This window comes from Equus przewalskii, chromosome 21 (genome assembly GCF_037783145.1).
Source record: "Equus przewalskii isolate Varuska chromosome 21, EquPr2, whole genome shotgun sequence".
Taxonomy (NCBI): domain Eukaryota; kingdom Metazoa; phylum Chordata; class Mammalia; order Perissodactyla; family Equidae; genus Equus; species Equus przewalskii.
Window position 1 is genome coordinate 39,301,043 of NC_091851.1, and position 16,118 is coordinate 39,317,160.

General features: G+C 49.4%; 1 protein-coding gene across 9 annotated transcripts in view; it reads right to left on the reverse strand.

Annotated features, from left to right (window-relative positions):
- Window positions 1–10,704: 10,704 nt before the first annotated feature.
- ATP9A (ATPase phospholipid transporting 9A (putative)) overlaps window positions 10,705–16,118 on the reverse strand; it is a 127,663-nt gene continuing 122,249 nt past the window's right edge. For all 9 annotated transcript variants that reach the window (XM_070589472.1, XM_070589471.1, XM_070589470.1 and 6 more), the window contains exon 28: window positions 10,705–15,128. In XM_070589472.1, the coding sequence (XP_070445573.1) occupies window positions 14,992–15,128 (137 nt within the window). In that variant the 3' untranslated portion in view covers window positions 10,705–14,991. The remainder of the gene's footprint in view (window positions 15,129–16,118) is intronic.

Here is a 16,118-nt window from a genome sequence, read left to right on the forward strand (position 1 = left end):
ACATCCGTTACCCTATCTTTTCATACCAGTTCCACAGTTTTCCTTTGGGGAGCCGTTCTGTCTCCATTCTCATTCTCACGGCTGAGGCAGAGCTCACCTCACCTCTCTCTGGCCCCAATAATGGCATGTGACCCGGAGCTGGCCACCAGGGCATCTCACACTCCCAGCCTCAGTGATTGTCTCAGGGTTGGACACATGACCAACCACTGAGATCCAAACCCAGAACTTCCTCTGGAGCTGATGAGGAGATGCTCTGTTGGCTGGGACTGGAAAACTATTGGGACGTGAGCCTGGGCTGCTGGGGCCACCAGGTGGAAAGGTTCTGCCTGAGAAAGAAGCAAACGTAAAGCAACACAGAGCCAAGAGACAGAGGCAGATGCCTGATATCATCATTCATCCTAGATCCAGCCATGCCTGAAGCTGACCCTTCTCTGTACTTTTTAGGTACATGAGCTGATAAATTCCCAATTAATCAGGCTTCTGTCACTTGCAACCGTGAGTCTCAGCTGATACAAGTTGCAAGTCCTTCTCTCCATCGTAATGCCTAACCCAGAGCACAAGTGGTCCATAAATATTTAGTCATTGATTAACTGAGAGCAGGGCATGCTCTCTGCCTTGTCACTATCCCCTCTCCCTCCACCCCACAACCCCAGCTCTTAATCTAGCTAAGATCTCCCCATCCTTCAAGTCTCAGCTTAACTATGACTCCCAGAAAGACCTTTCCTAACACTCCCAGAAAAAATTAGGTCTCCCCATTAGAAGAAGACGGGAGTCTCCCCTGGGCCTCATAACACCGCAGGCTTTTCCTTCATAGCACTTCTTTTAGCTGGCGATTCCTAATTGCTGGTGAAAGATATGATTCTGTGTCCGTCTCCCCCCAGAACAGCAAACTCCACCAGGTGAGACATCGTCTCCTTGACCACTGCATTCCCAGGGCCAACAGGGAGGCTGGCACACAGCTGGGGTCAGTAGACGGCCCCTGAGTTAATAAATGCACTGACGTCACTCAGAAATCAATGAAGAGAATACGCCTGCCATGTTTCTCAGCCTGAATTAAGGTGGTGGGCCACAGCTCCTATTAGCACCTGGTCCGTTACGGGAGGGTTCCGGGCAGAACCACGTTTGGGAAGGCTTGAAGAGAAATTGTCTCCTTGTGCAACTCCTCAGGGGTATTAGCCTTGAACTTGATCAGAAACCCAACCCAACTTGCGAGTCTTTACTGCAGACCCTTGCCACGCCCTGAAACAAATGTCAAATTTCACACATTTAACGAACTCCATACTTGAAATAATGTGGCCTGTAAAATCTGATTTACACTGCCGTTAAAATTGTTGGTGCCTAAAAAGGAATGTGAAAAGTATATATTTGTGCTTAGAGAAGGAGCTTTTTTTTTCGAGACATTAATTCACTCCAAGGCGTATAAACGTCCCCTAAAGCATTATTTCAATCGCAATATTTCTTTCAGCACCTCAAATTTAGTTACCAACTTTTGAGAAGAGTGGCTGTCTTAGGTCACACGAGAGTGGAAAAGTGCCCCCACGTAATTGTCAGCTCTCTGGAAGGTGAGCGGTGTTGACAGCTGAGCTGGGGACAGCCCCCAACACGCAGAGCTGGGTTTACCTGGCACTGTAATTAAAACCCACTTTAAGTCAACGTGCCTGGCAAGACGATTTTGTTTTTCTTCAATTCAGCCACAATCCTTATTTATTGGACGCTACCCCTGGTGTTTCTCTCCTCCCCAGGTTCGGCGCTGGCTCTGGCACGTTTTAGGCAGGTTTGATACCTGGGGTGGCCGAGCTACCCGGCAAGAGACAGGCGGCCTCCCTCTGAGATGCTGCATGGAGCATCTTCATATGAACCAATTTCATAGACACCTTCTGGACCGAAAAGGACACCCTGACCCCCGTTTTCAAGCTTTACTGGCTCAGAGAAGTCTGTCCGACAGAACCCACGATCCTTGGGAGAGAGAAATCCTGGCAGACCGCTCTGGGGTCAGCGGACTGCCACCCCCTCTCCCCGGCTTCAGGAAGAACAGGGGTCAAATCTGATGGGTCGTATCCATTGCCATCTCGCCAGTGATTGGCTTAGGGGTGGGTGTGTATCCCAACACTAGCCAATGAGACGTAAGAGGGACTTTCAGGAGAAGTTTTCAAAGCTCATCAGAAGCGACAGTCTAGAAGAGCACGTCCTTGCTTCTCTAAAGCGCCACCAGAGACCCTGAGTCACCCTGGTGTGGCACTCAGTGCCTTCACTTGACAGTAGGAACTGAAGCCTGGAGACGTGTCGTCTTGAGCAGGGAGTTCAGCGGCAAAGCTAACATCAATTACTGTAGTGGACGCGGGTTATTCTCTGGCCCCCAAGCATGCACTTGCCCTTTCTTCTTGGGAAACCGGAAACAGTCCCTTTGGAGAATCACCTCTTCCGCGAGGCGGGCAGTCTGGAGGAAGTGTCAATCAAAATACCCTGCCCTGTGACCCAGGCTGGACTCATGAGAGTCTCCCACTAGGACTTCGACTCTCAGGGCGCCAGGTGGGGGTGGGCGCGTGGGGGACAAACCAGCTGGACGTGATTAGAAAAGCTGCAGGGACCTGACCGGAGGCGGAGTCGCTCCTGCGCCCTGCATCCCCAGGGTATCCCGGTTGTCGTCCACTCCAAGCTGATGTTCCCGTCTCTGAGCCGCTCTGCATCCCGGCAATAAATTCCCCTCCCCGTTTCTTGGCTTAACTTGGCCAGGGCTGATTTCGGTTGTGTGGAAACACGGCGCTGTAACTGATACAGAATGACTTTACCTGTTCATGCCCCACGCCAGGCCCTTCCCAAACATCGCCACATTTATTTCTCCCAACAAGTATTATCAATTAGGGGCTGGGCACATCTACGCTCACACACCCACTTCACAGATGAAAAATCTCAGGCCCAGAGTACAGGATGTGCCCAGCATTTCACAGTTAATCAGCTGCCAGGTCTGAAATTTGTCTCTTGCTCTCCTCATCTGTTAGATGAGTTTATTTCCACTGAACCCACACGGTTACAGCGAGGACTCAACGAGATAACACGAGTGGAAGTGCCTAAGACCCAGCACACACACTCCCATTTGGAAGCCTCTCTGCAGTCTCCTTTTTGAGAGGCATTTCCTGGGCCCAAGGGAAATTCTCTCAAGAATTAAGAGAGCTTTCTCATGGGTCGGTGCAGCTACCAAAAGCCACAGCCCTGGACGTGGAGAAAGAAATCAGGCATACTCGGGAAAGGGAATGTGGCCTGGGGTATGAGCCACATCCTTGGCTGTGGGAATCCATGATCCTGGGATCTGGAGTCTCTCAACATGACACACAATGGGTCCACTCTCTAAGCTGACCTCAAAAGGTCAGAGAGCAGGAAGCTCTGGCATGAAGGCAGGCTCAGGGAGGGTAAAGAGATGCCTTCCTGCTAGACGATAGTACTCACTTCCTGCCACTCATCAGGGCTGGCCACCATTGCTCTCCTTTCTGTTCCTCAATACACTGAATGCTTCCTGCCACAGGGCATTTGCACGTGCTATTTCCACTGCCTGGAACACTCTTTTCTCACATGTATAAATGCTGGCTCCTTTCAACTTTCAGATTTAAGCTCAAAATCCACCTATTCAAGGACATCCTCCCTGACCACCAAGTCTAAAATAGCCACACCCCCCCTCACCCCCACCCTACTCCGGTCAGTGTCCCTAATGGCATCCTGATGTAGTTTCATCATGGTATTTATCACCGTGAAATGCTGTTGCCTTATCTGTTCACTTCATTTATTGGTTCCACATTTATTGAACACCCACTACGTGCCACCTTTTTCTAGGTACCCAGAATAGCCAATAAGTCAAAGAGCACACAGTTTAGTGGACGATACTGAAAATAATGCTCTCATAGTGCTAAGTGGCTGAGGACCCACACAGCAGGGTAAGGGGCTAGGGAGTGACAGGCTGTCCCGTTCGACGGGGCAGTCAGGGAAGGCCCGAGGAGGGACATCGGACGGAGACCTACATGATGCTCGTTTGTTTCTCCTCCGTCAGGGAGCAGCGGCCAGGAATGTCACATCCACGGGGCCTAGAAGCAGCCTGGCACCCCGTGGGTGCTCGTGGATGTTGAATGGTGCCTCCAGACAGCCGAAGGGCTCTCTTCCCCTCGGGTGACGACAGCCCCACGATGACTCATGGCTCGAGGCCTCTACCCCATCCCAGGCTGACTCTGCTCATAATTAGAAGGTGGGGACAGCCACAATGACAGCAGCTAGAGAATGTGGCTGTTCCCTGGGAAGTGCTGTGTCAGGGAGGGAGGTGAGGAGGGTCCCTGGGAGCCGGACAAATGGAGCATTCATTTGTCATCTTCCTTGGCGTTTCTCAACCCCTCGTGACAGGCCATAAAGGAATGCAGATCGCTGGAGAGAAGTCAGGCTGCTGCTTTTACCAGAGCCTTGAAGGGGAAGGTGGAAGCGGATTAGAACTCAGCAGAGGCAGCTGCTTCTAAGACATCAGATCTGAGTTCCAACCCCGGCCCCACCTCTCACCTAGGAGCTGGGTGACCTTGAGCCAGTCCCTGCAGCTCCTAAAGCCCTGCCTGTAGGAAAAATAACAAGTCTCCCTCCCTTCAAAACGAGCCTGTATGGAAAGCACTTTGCATAGAGCCAGAGCTGCTGCTGAACCGAGACCCCACAAACCAGACTAAGAAATGATTTGATGCAAATTAAAACCACAATGAGATACCACAACGCACCCACCAGAGTGGCTAGAATTAGAAATATTGACAATAAAGGTAATGAAACAACAAGCTACAGGTGGGGGAAAAAATTCTGCAAATCACAGAATTGTTGCAAATTCAACAATATACTTATATCCAGCATATATAAAGAACTCTCAGAATTCAACAATAGGAAAACAATCTAATAAAAAAGATAATGGGAAAAAGACATGAACACCTCCCCAAAGAACATATGTGGGCGGCAAATGAGCAACAACAAGACGTTCGATGTCATCAGCCACTAGGAACTTACAATTAAAATCATAAAGAGTTAATACCACACATCCGTTAGGAGAGCCTAGAAGAAAAGTACTGACAATGCCAAATGCTGACGAGGATGTGGAACAACTGGAACTCTCATGCGTTGCTGCTGTGGAATGAAAAACTGGTACAGCTACAGGTTTTTTTTAAGTGTTAGTGAGACATAAGTTACATACTGTAACATTCGCCCATTTAAAGTATAAAAATTAAATGGTTTTTAGTGTATCTACAGTTTAGTGTATCTACAGGTTTAGTAACCATTTCATGATGTAATTTTAGAACATTTTCATCACTCCCCCCCAAAAAACCCTGGACCCATTAGCAATCATCCCTTATTACCCCTCTCTTCCCCAGCCCTGGGCAACCATGAATCTGCTTTGTGCTTCTATAGATTCGTCTGTTCGGGACATTTCCTATAAATGGAGTCATTCTATATGTGGTCTATAGCACCTGGCTTCTTTCACTTAGCATAACGTTTTCAAGGTCCATCCATGTCATAACATGTATCAGGACTCTATTCCTTTTCGTGGGTGAATACTACTCCCTGTATGGATATACCACATTTTGTTTACCCACTCCTCAGTTGATGGACACTTGAGTTGTTTCCACTTTTTTGGCTACTATGAATGGTGCTGCTGTGAACACTTGTGTTGCTGTGTGGGCCTGGTCAACCTCGGCCTCTCTCAGCGATGCTTTTCTCATCTGCAGAATGGGGCTAATAACACCTCCTCACAGCATTAGGAGGAGCACGTGGAAAAGCACTTTGCAGCTGTAAAATGCCACAACAAGGCAGGGCCCACTTTTTTCCATGAGGTTCCTGAATCTTCCAGAATCCACTCTTAAACCTCAGTGACTTAATGCCTTTGAACGGGACACTTAAAAATGGTTAAAATGGTAAATTTTATGTTATGTATATTTTACCACAATGAAAAAAGCCCCTTGAAGTCACAAAGGTTTACTGAGCCCCAACCACGGGCCAGGCCTTGGACTGGCTAAGGACAAAGCCAGAGGTCAGTTCCTCCCAAGCTGCCTCCAGATCCTATAAGAGCACTGCCCACGCTGGCGCCCGCCACCTCTGCCCCACCACTTCTCTCACACCTCATGGCTTATTTCTCTAAACTCAAGCAAATTTGGCCTTCTATTCTATTAATTTTTTGCAAGAGAACAAATAGAACTTGTAGGCGTGTAGAAAGATTCAAGGTGGGGTACCACCTCTGCCCCCAAACTTTGAAATCTTCTAAGAACTCTATCCAGATGGGTGACATCAGTGTTTGGAGAAAACACGCACATGAACCCATTTTTACGAAGGACTTTTTTTTTTTTTAGGAAGATTAGCGCTTAGCTAACATCTGCTTCCAATCCTCCTCTTTTTTGCTGAGGAAGACTGGCCCTGAGCTAACATCTGTGCCCATCTTCCTCTACTTTGTATGTGGGATGCTGCCACAGCATGGCTTAACAAGCAGTGTATACGTCCACACGCGGGATCTGAACCCGAGAACCTCAGGCGGTGAAGCAGAACCTGCAAACTTAACCGCTGCACCACCAGGCCAGCCCCTACAAAGATCTTTTTGAGCTAGGGGGAGATGATGCCCCCTCCTTCTGCACCCTGCCCTCTGCTCAGAGGTCTCGAGTGATGACAACAGCTGCCATCTTTGCCTCTGCACCGTCACCAGTGCCGATCCTCACAAGTGGCGTTCTCAGCCTGATGACACGCAAGGAACCGAATCTCAGAGAACTTAAGGAATCAGCCCCATATCAGTAAATATGGGCTCGGTCAAAGCAAGTCTGTTTCGACTCCAGCTGAGTCCATGGCATGTTGCCCCATGCCAGCCCCCTCCCCAAATTCCAGAACGTTCCTTAAAATGATATTGCATACATTTCTACTCCCACCCCCCATTGGGGCCTAGGATGGTCGTGCTTTTTCTTGGTGTCTTCCTCGAGCATGAGGCCATTTTAGAGCAAAAGTGCCCACGTCGGCATAAGTCTGCCTGGCGAGCGGGTTTTCTCAGGCCTGATTTTCTCTAATTCTGGTGGTGATGAGCTGCCTAATAAAATTATGCTAAGTTATGTGCATAGAGAGCGGCATCTTATACTCTAATTATTGGCCTCGTCTTTGAAGAATTCCTGTGCAATTTCCAGGGTAATCAACTCACCTCTCTCTTTAGGCTGATTAATCGTTTGAGCCAATTGAACCCCGCCCCCCAGCCCCGCTGGAATCAACAGGGCCCTGGATGTCATTAGCTGCTCCAATTGCCTTTTAAAAAATCTGTTTCGCATAAGAGGACAAATGAGAATGAGTATTTGCCCATCTTTAAGACACTAACCACATTCTTTCGCACAGCCTGTTCTTGTTACTACTTCTCTCTCTGGGAGGAATCTGAACGCAGCCTGGGCTCCTGCAGTTCAGGACTGCAGAAGGCTCCGTCTTCAAACCTGACCCGCGTGGGCCTGTTCTGGAAATGCGGCAGCTTTGAAGAAGCAACCCAGTTACTTTTTCTCCACCTGCTCTCCCTCGACACTCACCTCCCAATTCTTAGGTGGCCTGCTTTCCAGGACTCGAGAAGGAACTGTCCCCTCCGCCAGCTGCGCCCCCAGTAGAACAGAGACCCTTGGTAGCATTTGCTGGAAAAGCAAGGAGAAACTTCCTCCACGGGCTGGCTTCTCATCCCCTTTATTTAATAGTTAGCGTCATTCATGCCAATAAAATCACATGTAAATACCAGGCAGGGAGCCCGCGATTCCAATGGGAGGGGGCTTGCCGGAGCCCCCTCGGGACACTGAGGCGGAAGTGAGAACAGGCTGGAGTGGGTCAGTGAGGCGGAGTAGAAGGGAGGGAGCAAGATGGGGCCCTGGGACACAGGTCAACTACATTGAGCTGCTTTAGTAACACTTGCTTGGTGCTCATCCAGGACTCGGCAGCCTGACTCCAGGGTCTGTGGGCCCTACCTACCTCCCTGCCCTCATCTCCTCCATGCTCCCCATGGTCTTAGCGCTCTAGCCATGTGCCCCGCTTTCCGTTCCTCCAATATGCCCAGCCTCTCCTACCCCAGGGCCTTTGCACACTCCACTGCCTGAACATCACTTCCCCCAGAGCTTTCCACAGCTCCCTCCTCTCATCCTTCTGGCTTCTGCTCCAGTGGCCCCCATCACTTTCTCTTACCCGATGTCGCTCTCTGCCTACCCCTCGTCCTGCTTTGTCTTCAGAGGATAGCAGAGTCTGTGTCTGTTTGTCTGTTGTCTCTCACACCCATGGAAGAATATCATCACCCTCAGGGCAGAGACATTACGCCTCCAGCCCAAAGAACTGCACCCGACACACAGAAGGCACTCAGTAAATATTTAATGAATGAATTAATGAAAACGTCAGCATATTTCACACAATTCCTATCCCTCTTTCTCTTTCTGGATTCTGCAATCTTTCTTGAAGGGAAAAATATATATTCCTGAGCTTATCTGGACCCCATAAAAGAAAAAAAATGTTTTTCTCTTAAATCTCTTGAAATTGGGCAGCAGAGACCCGGAACACCAAGTTCTGAGTGTGAGTCAACAGAGCCCGCAGGCTGGGTTCTAGAAACGAGACCTGGCTGGTCATAGAGCACAGACTGTGGGGCCGGTGACGTCACATGTGACTCAGTTACCCCAAATTTTAGGGGGAACCCGTTTAAACTCAAAACTTCAGCATGGAAAGCGGAGGGTGGCTTGGCTGTGGCATTCCTACGAGAAGGCAGGCTTTCTGAAAAGATGCTACGTCGCAGATAACTCATCCACAAAGGGGGGGCGGTGGGGCAGGAGGAAAGGGAGAAACCCCAGGATCGGGCGTGTTTCTCTGCTGAGGCTTCGATGAAAACTGATCCCGGAGTGCGTGATCCTCCAAAAATCCACCAGCCCCCAAAGTGCTTCAGTTACCCCTCCGACCACAGCCACATGGAGAACGAAATTAAACCCCACGGAAAGATTTGACTTTTTCAACATTATGCAATGTTTGGGTGAAAAAAAGGGGGGGGATATCAGAAAAAAACCTCATCTTTTTCCCAGAGTTTAGCAAAGCTATTTCTAGCTTTTAATGATACATTTCACCATCACTTCATGGGCAGTTTTCAGAGGCGCGAGGGCGGGGCCGTCCTGTTATGTAACCCATTTAAAGTCGGAAATTAGCGAGTTCTGAATGAATCCTGTTACTGTGCTCCCAGCTCTGGAAAGTGTGGAGCGACATCAGTTCTATTTTGAGGTGAGCAAATCCATCATTTATAGATCTCCTCACAAATACCGCAGGGTTTCGTGTCACCCTGAAAAGTTTCATAACAAAAACAGCTGAAGTACTTGGGGTGTTGGAACATTTAGTCTCAAAACCTTATTAGTCTGAACAGTGAGCAGGGCCAGCCTTCCCAGCGGCCAATTATTCAAAAATGCAAATACCCAAGATCAAATAAATATTCATCTCCATGCCCCCCCACCATTTTTTTTTTCAAGTCCTGCAAAACAGTCTGGTCAACAACATAAAAAGAAATGTCTGTTTCTAACGGAGCCGTTGGCCATGAAATAAATTCTGAAGGACTTGAAGCCGGCTGAATGTGCTCGGGCTGCCTGATTCTTGAAAACAGGAAACAGGAGCGTCTTCCAATCCCCCAGCCCCCCCCAGCGGCGGAACGGAGGAGCAACTGCGTGGTCCTGGGACCTCACAGCAGGCAGCGGTCAGACCCGACACCGATAGCACGTGTTTAAGGAAACGTGCTGTTCATCAGCGGCTCTTGAACCCAATCCCCAGAGCTGAGAGCACGTCCCCGACCTGCCCAGGGCAGCCCCTGTTGATGGAGACACAGCTAATTTACAATTCACTTCTTAATCGATAAACTGAGAATCGCCTCTCCATTGAAAGCCAGGGAGAGGGAATCAGTGGCTACTAATTAAAACATCTGGCCAGTTGGATGCGTAACTGGCTTTCTGCGACAGGAGTTCGGACTGCTGGGCTCTTTTGGAAATGGAGACAGACTCTTACAAACGGTAAAAGCGACACGTGCAGATTCTATTAGGGTTTCTCAGCCTCGACATTTTGACTTTGGGGCTGGACGATCCTTTGTTGTGAGCGCTGTCCTGTGTGTTGCAGGCTGCCCTGCAGCCTCGCGGGGCTGTCCTCATTAGACGCCAGCAGAGTCGTGTCCCCCACCCCAGTTGTGGCAACCCCAAAATGACAGCAGACACGACCACATGTCCCCTGGGGGACAAAATCACCCCCGGTTGAGAGTCACTGGATTAAGTAACTAAAATGCAGTGTCCTCTGCTTCCTACACAACAGCTTAAAAAGCTCTTTTGCCTAAAACTTAAGTGGCTGCACTCCTAAATCTTCTACCACTTGATGAAAAGAAAAAGTATCCAAAGTGATCAAGGATGGTGTATAAATAAAATGTGAATCATAAAATGTTTTTCATGTTTTTTTCTATTTATACCAATCACTTTTTGAAATTCTGACATGTCTGGAATAGACAACAGTACAGAATAATAAATAATGCATGGATTTTTTTTTTTTTTTTTTGCTGAAATCAAATTTTTTTAACTGGAGGAAAAGCTATTTACATTTTATGTGCCATGAGATCTACACAAAATAGGAGCATTCTAATAAAAAGCCCTCATTTTGACACCAGAATTCATGTTCCTGCACAAATTAAAATGACCCCCGAAGGCATAAAGCACACAAGCTTTATTGGGCAACAGCGATGGCGCAGGCTGGCAGACAATGAAAGGAGAACCACTCAGAAACACTCGGGATCACATGTGTGTCATCACAGGATCGAGAATTTAAATCATCTGGGAATTCCTGCTAAATTAAAGCATACTGCACCACAGCTTTCCTCTAATCAAAACGCGCTGGCCTGGGGAACATCTGCAGCGAGGACGACATAGAAAGAGATCCACTAACGAGGCAGTCATGGAAGCCTGGATGGGTTTACAGTCAGCCCCAGTGAAACAAAGTAACAAATTAGCCACGATTTTTTTGCAAATACCACGCCCCCAACATGCCCCCCACAAACACAGTATTCACTGACATCGCCCAGCGACATTAACAGCCGGTGCCTCCAACCACGCTGGGATGGGGAGACAGACCCACAGGTAGGCGACGCGGCTTCCGCGTGCGAAGATGCTACGGGACTCAAGGTGTCAGCATCGCTCACACAGTGGTATGCTTTTCAATTCCCTTCAGAAACATAATACATATTTTTTCCAGGATGAACTGGACATAATTAATGGAAATATTTCCTAAGAAGTGCATATAAATGACAAAAAGCTTTACATTAAAAGAGGGGGGAGAAATAAAATCTGTCGTATTTACAAAGCTCCTGGTATATTTTTTAAAGAAAACAAAGCCAGGAGTGATAGGATTTTAATGCAATGAAAACCAAATATCTCTTCAAAAAACTTGAGATGACATCATACCCTCACACACACACATTTCAAACACACAAAAAAGGTCAAAGATAAAAATGGCTGACAGGTGTTTGCCTTAAATAGGATGGAGCTGAGGAACACACAGGTCCCACCTGCAATTTTGGCAAAGATTTAAAATGCTGCCCCATAAAGGCGTGAAGGCGTTCCCGTCCCCACCCCCGTAAAAACAAAACAAAGGATAAAAACAAAAGTCTAGAGGAAGAAAAACAGGCAGGATCGTGTCAATTTTCAATGAGCACAAAACCCAAAATACATTCAAAAGTGTTGTCAGTATAAGCTAAATTTTCAGCAGAAAACATACTGGGGAAAGGGCAAGCAGACGGCGGCATTTAATACACTGCTACAAAAAGGGAAGCGAGTCAGGATCTGGATATAATAATGCTCAAAGTGGGAGAAGTCCCAGCTCTCGGCCTCCTGGCCCCAGGGGGCTGTAAACAGGTGGTCCACGCCAATGTCAGGATGCTCCCTGGGACGCCCCCCTAGCAGCCCTGCAGCACGGTCCCCTGCCCCAGGCAGCCCTGTCGGCGCAGCCAGCCCCACCTAGCACCATAGGCGACACACACGTGCACGTGCACGCTCGCAAAATTCAAATCAAAGCTGTCGGATATAAGAGATTAATGAAGACGGAGAAGCTTGTCCGGTCATTTTCTTACAGAAAGGAAGGAAGGAAGGAAGCGAAAAAAGAGAAACCAGACAGATCCCATTCTCCCCACGCACACACAACCATCATCAAAAGACAGCATAAAAATAACCATAAAATAATAAAAGTGCTGACTCTGACAGAAATACCTAGTGTGGTCGGAGGACAGGAGGAGTCGTAATCTTTAAGGAAAATGGTTTAAACAGTGCTGACTGTGTACCATGGGGCCTCTGACTTCAAATTAAATGGGCTGTTGGGGACCCTGGTCCCAGGGAGTTTCAAGGCCAGGGGAAGGTGTCGACAGAGCTAAGTTCTTTCCAGATCGGTGAACCCAGAACAAGGTCAACGGAATCCTTGCGTGGAAGGTTCATGAACTCAGGGCTTTCCTGGAAAATAGCTCGGGTCTTTAATTCATTTCTTTGCCCTCTCCTCACAACTCAGACATCCCGGGAAGCGCCCGCGTGGCCCTGGGTCTCTGCCGAGATCACAGTCTGAGCAGTCAGGATGGTGGGCTCTCAACCCACTGGACGCTCCTGCTCTCGGGCCGTCCAGAGTTTCAGAAGCAGGCGTGTTCATTTCTAGACCCTCAAGGACCCCAGCGGGCGGTGTGAGCAGGCTGTCCACTGACGGGGGGGTTCTACGTGGTGGTCTCCACGTGCCTTTTGGTCCTCTTGCCCTTGAAGGCCTCCGCCGAAGTGTGATGGAGACAACGGGACAAGGTTTGCTGACGGCGCTGACGAGCCCCTTCGACTGGCAGGCATGGCTTCTTCCGCCCCTCTGAGAACCTTTCTCCCTGCGGGAGCTCAAGCAGCATCTTAGGTGTTGACTTTAAAAGGCAACTCACATGCCTCCATCACCTGGGAATTAAGGGGAGGACCAAAGAGACCAGATTCATCCCCTGTATCTCCTGGAAACGTACAATTTCCCAACAAGGATTCCACCAGACCTCCGTGCAGGAGCCGTCTCCTGGCTGTGAACAAGGCCGGGCTCAGGGTTTGCCACCTCAGAGTGGAACGACCTTTGGTCTTCCACTTTTACAGGCTGACTTCCAAGAAGACAGACTGGGGCGCAAAAGCACCGAGCACAACTTTCTCCCCCTCCCCGTTTGAAACGACATCAGTCCTCAGGGTGAAGAGGTGAGAGCGCTTCTCTTTACAAAAGTCTCGCACAAAGACCCCAGAGTCCTAAAGAACCAGTCGTTCAACAAACATTGGTTTTCTGTCGACGTTTTCTGTATGGCAGAAATGGCTGGAAGAGACAGGGAATTCCTGCAAAATTGCAGAATCTTAAAACAAAACAGAAGTGATGTCAATAGCCAGTTTACCAGAGCCTGCAAATTACTGTCATTCTGTAAAGTTTTAAAAGGGCAACATAAATCTCTGAGCATATCAAGAGTGCTCCCAAGGCAAGGGACCGTGTGCTCCTCGTGTCCCCGACTCTCTCGGAGCAGCGGGCGGCAACCAGGCTGGAACGTACATCTCTGAAGCACACGAAGAATCAGGCTGAAGGGTTTGTACTCATAAAGGATTAATCGCAAATCTAAGATACAGACACAGTCAGCTCTTGAAGCTCTACCCACGGGAGCCTTCTGGCACGCATATGTGGCCGCTGCACGAAGTGACTGGAAAACCCAAGAATGCCTTGCCCTGCCACATCCAGTGCTTGCAAACTCCCTTCTTCCTCTGAAACGAGAGGCCACGGCTTTAGAAGAAACACACACGCATGCACTCCCTCCTGGTGGGGGAGGCATCTCCACGACCGGCTGCCTTTCAGCAAGTTCTCCTTGAAATCCGCAGGCAGGAGGGAGCCCAGACCCCAAAGCTGACGCCCGGGCCTCCCCCCACCCGGCTCCTTGCTCAAAGGTGCCACCAATGAGCGGCAATGCGCTAAGATGCCTCTGCCTTTGTCATTTCGTCCTCAATAATTCCTCCTAACAGAGAACAGATTTCTGCGGAAGTAAAGAGCGCCATTGCTGACCTTTCCACTTTGGACTCGGAGCGTTAGAGCCACATGTGCCACGTCGTCTAAAGAATTAGTGGAGTCTCTCATCTCACTGGTGATGCATTCGGAGGCCGCTCAGCGGCACGCTTCCTGCCGGAACAACTCTGCTGGAAATTTCCGAGGGTGTCATCAGAGAGCCACAGGCTTTCTAATCATCATCAGGTCCGAGCACACCTTTGAAATTCTGTTACAAGGCGGCAGGTGACGTGAACTCCAGTGCTGCAGATGCTCAACCAGACACAGGGTAACACACGGATTTACGGCCCGCTCCCCCACCCCCATCTGCTTTCTGTAATCCTCGGAGCCCGGGGCAGCTTCGATGAGCAGGGCTGCCTGAGAGAGGATATCTAGCATTTCCACATTGAGGCTGCTGTTCACGTAACTTTTTACCAAATGTCACTGTCTTTTCCCCCAAACCTACACCAAGAGCTTTACATTTCTCTGAAACCAGTTTTTAAGAGCAAGAAAGATGTAAAGAGTACACACACACATTCAGATTGTTCAAAAAAAATAAAAAACATAACCCTTCTAAAATCTTCACCTAGACAGAAATTATCATCACAGGACAATGAAATTCAAGTCATAGGAAGTTTGCACGGTGACCCATACGGAACCCTCTAGGCCAAGCCGTCAGTCTCAACACAGTCACATTCACTCCGACGGGAATCACCAAGGGTTCACACAGGCCCGAGAGGCAGCCTTGAGCAACCTCCCTCCGGTTTATTCGGTGTCAGGACTCCACGGACGCGCAGAGCCCCTTCGGGTCAAAACTGCACGTGTTAGCAATTACTGCAAAATCCACAGGGGGCGGTTAATACAAGTCGAACTTGAACTTGTCCATCAGGAAAGCACAGAGACCGGGGTCCCCTCCAGCGAGCGCACCGCCTACGACGTGAGCTTGGAGTAGCTGGGAGGGGAGAACCGTCTTCGCAGGTACTTGAGGACGTAGAGTGGGAGGCAGCTGACCAGCGTGATAACAGAGACTTTCCACAAGAAGGACAACGTGGCAATGAAGTACACATCTGCAAGCAAACCAGAAGACAGTGTGATGAGCGGGGCAGTGTTCCAGATGCCACGTGCAGTCCAGAAACAGCCGCCACAGCCTTCAAAGGGCACGCTGTCTCACGTCACCCGCACCCGGGCTGCCAGCATTGGCTTCTTTCCTCTATCCCAAGGGGATGTGCTCTGGGCTAAGAACACAGGAGGGCAGTCAGCTCCACTGCCCTCGCTCCCTCCTCCTCTCTGACCTGTTTCTGGAGCTTCCCGTATTCAGTGAAAAGCTATTTTCAACAGGTAAGGAAAGAAAACTCTTCCTGGTGTTTTTGATTTGGAACCTGACAGGTGGAGTTCGTCTTCCTAAACCCAGCCACTGGACAGCAGAAAGTGACACGTGAACACACGTTTCTGCTTCCCAGGAACTTTCTCTCTCTCTCCATGATGGTCACACAAAGCCAGGAGACGGATCTGAGGGTCGTGCAATGCGGGCTGAGACCCCCTTGTCAGAAACAGCCTAACCTCAGGGGCTCTGACCCCAGGACAGGAGCGCTCGCTTTTCTGCTGCAGGACAGTAAACCCTGCAGTTACGAGGTTTTTGTGAGAGAGGTGCGACAGCTTGTGGTTTTAAACAGCACATGGAGCAGATGCCACAGTCACACCTTCCCCACTTCCTGAGCACAGGATGGGGAAAATGCAGCCAGCCCTGATAAAGTACCTACTAAGAGCCAGACCAAGGGCCCAGCATGTGCTGCTCGCCCAGCTCTGTGGCTGGTCCACGTCTAAGGAGACCGACCGCAGCTTCCCGACGGCAGAGCTCACGTCTGCTGAGCCTCTGTGACCCCCCGGGCCTCAGCCATCAAGCACATAGTAGGTGCTCAAAAAACCCACTCTGAGAGACTTTGGGGACAAGTGCGAAACTGTCCTAAAACTTCACTTTTCACAAAGATCACGGTCCTCTTATCTTTTCCAGAACCTTCTTAAGGAGCATTTGCTGATAAGTAAGAGAGATCATCAAA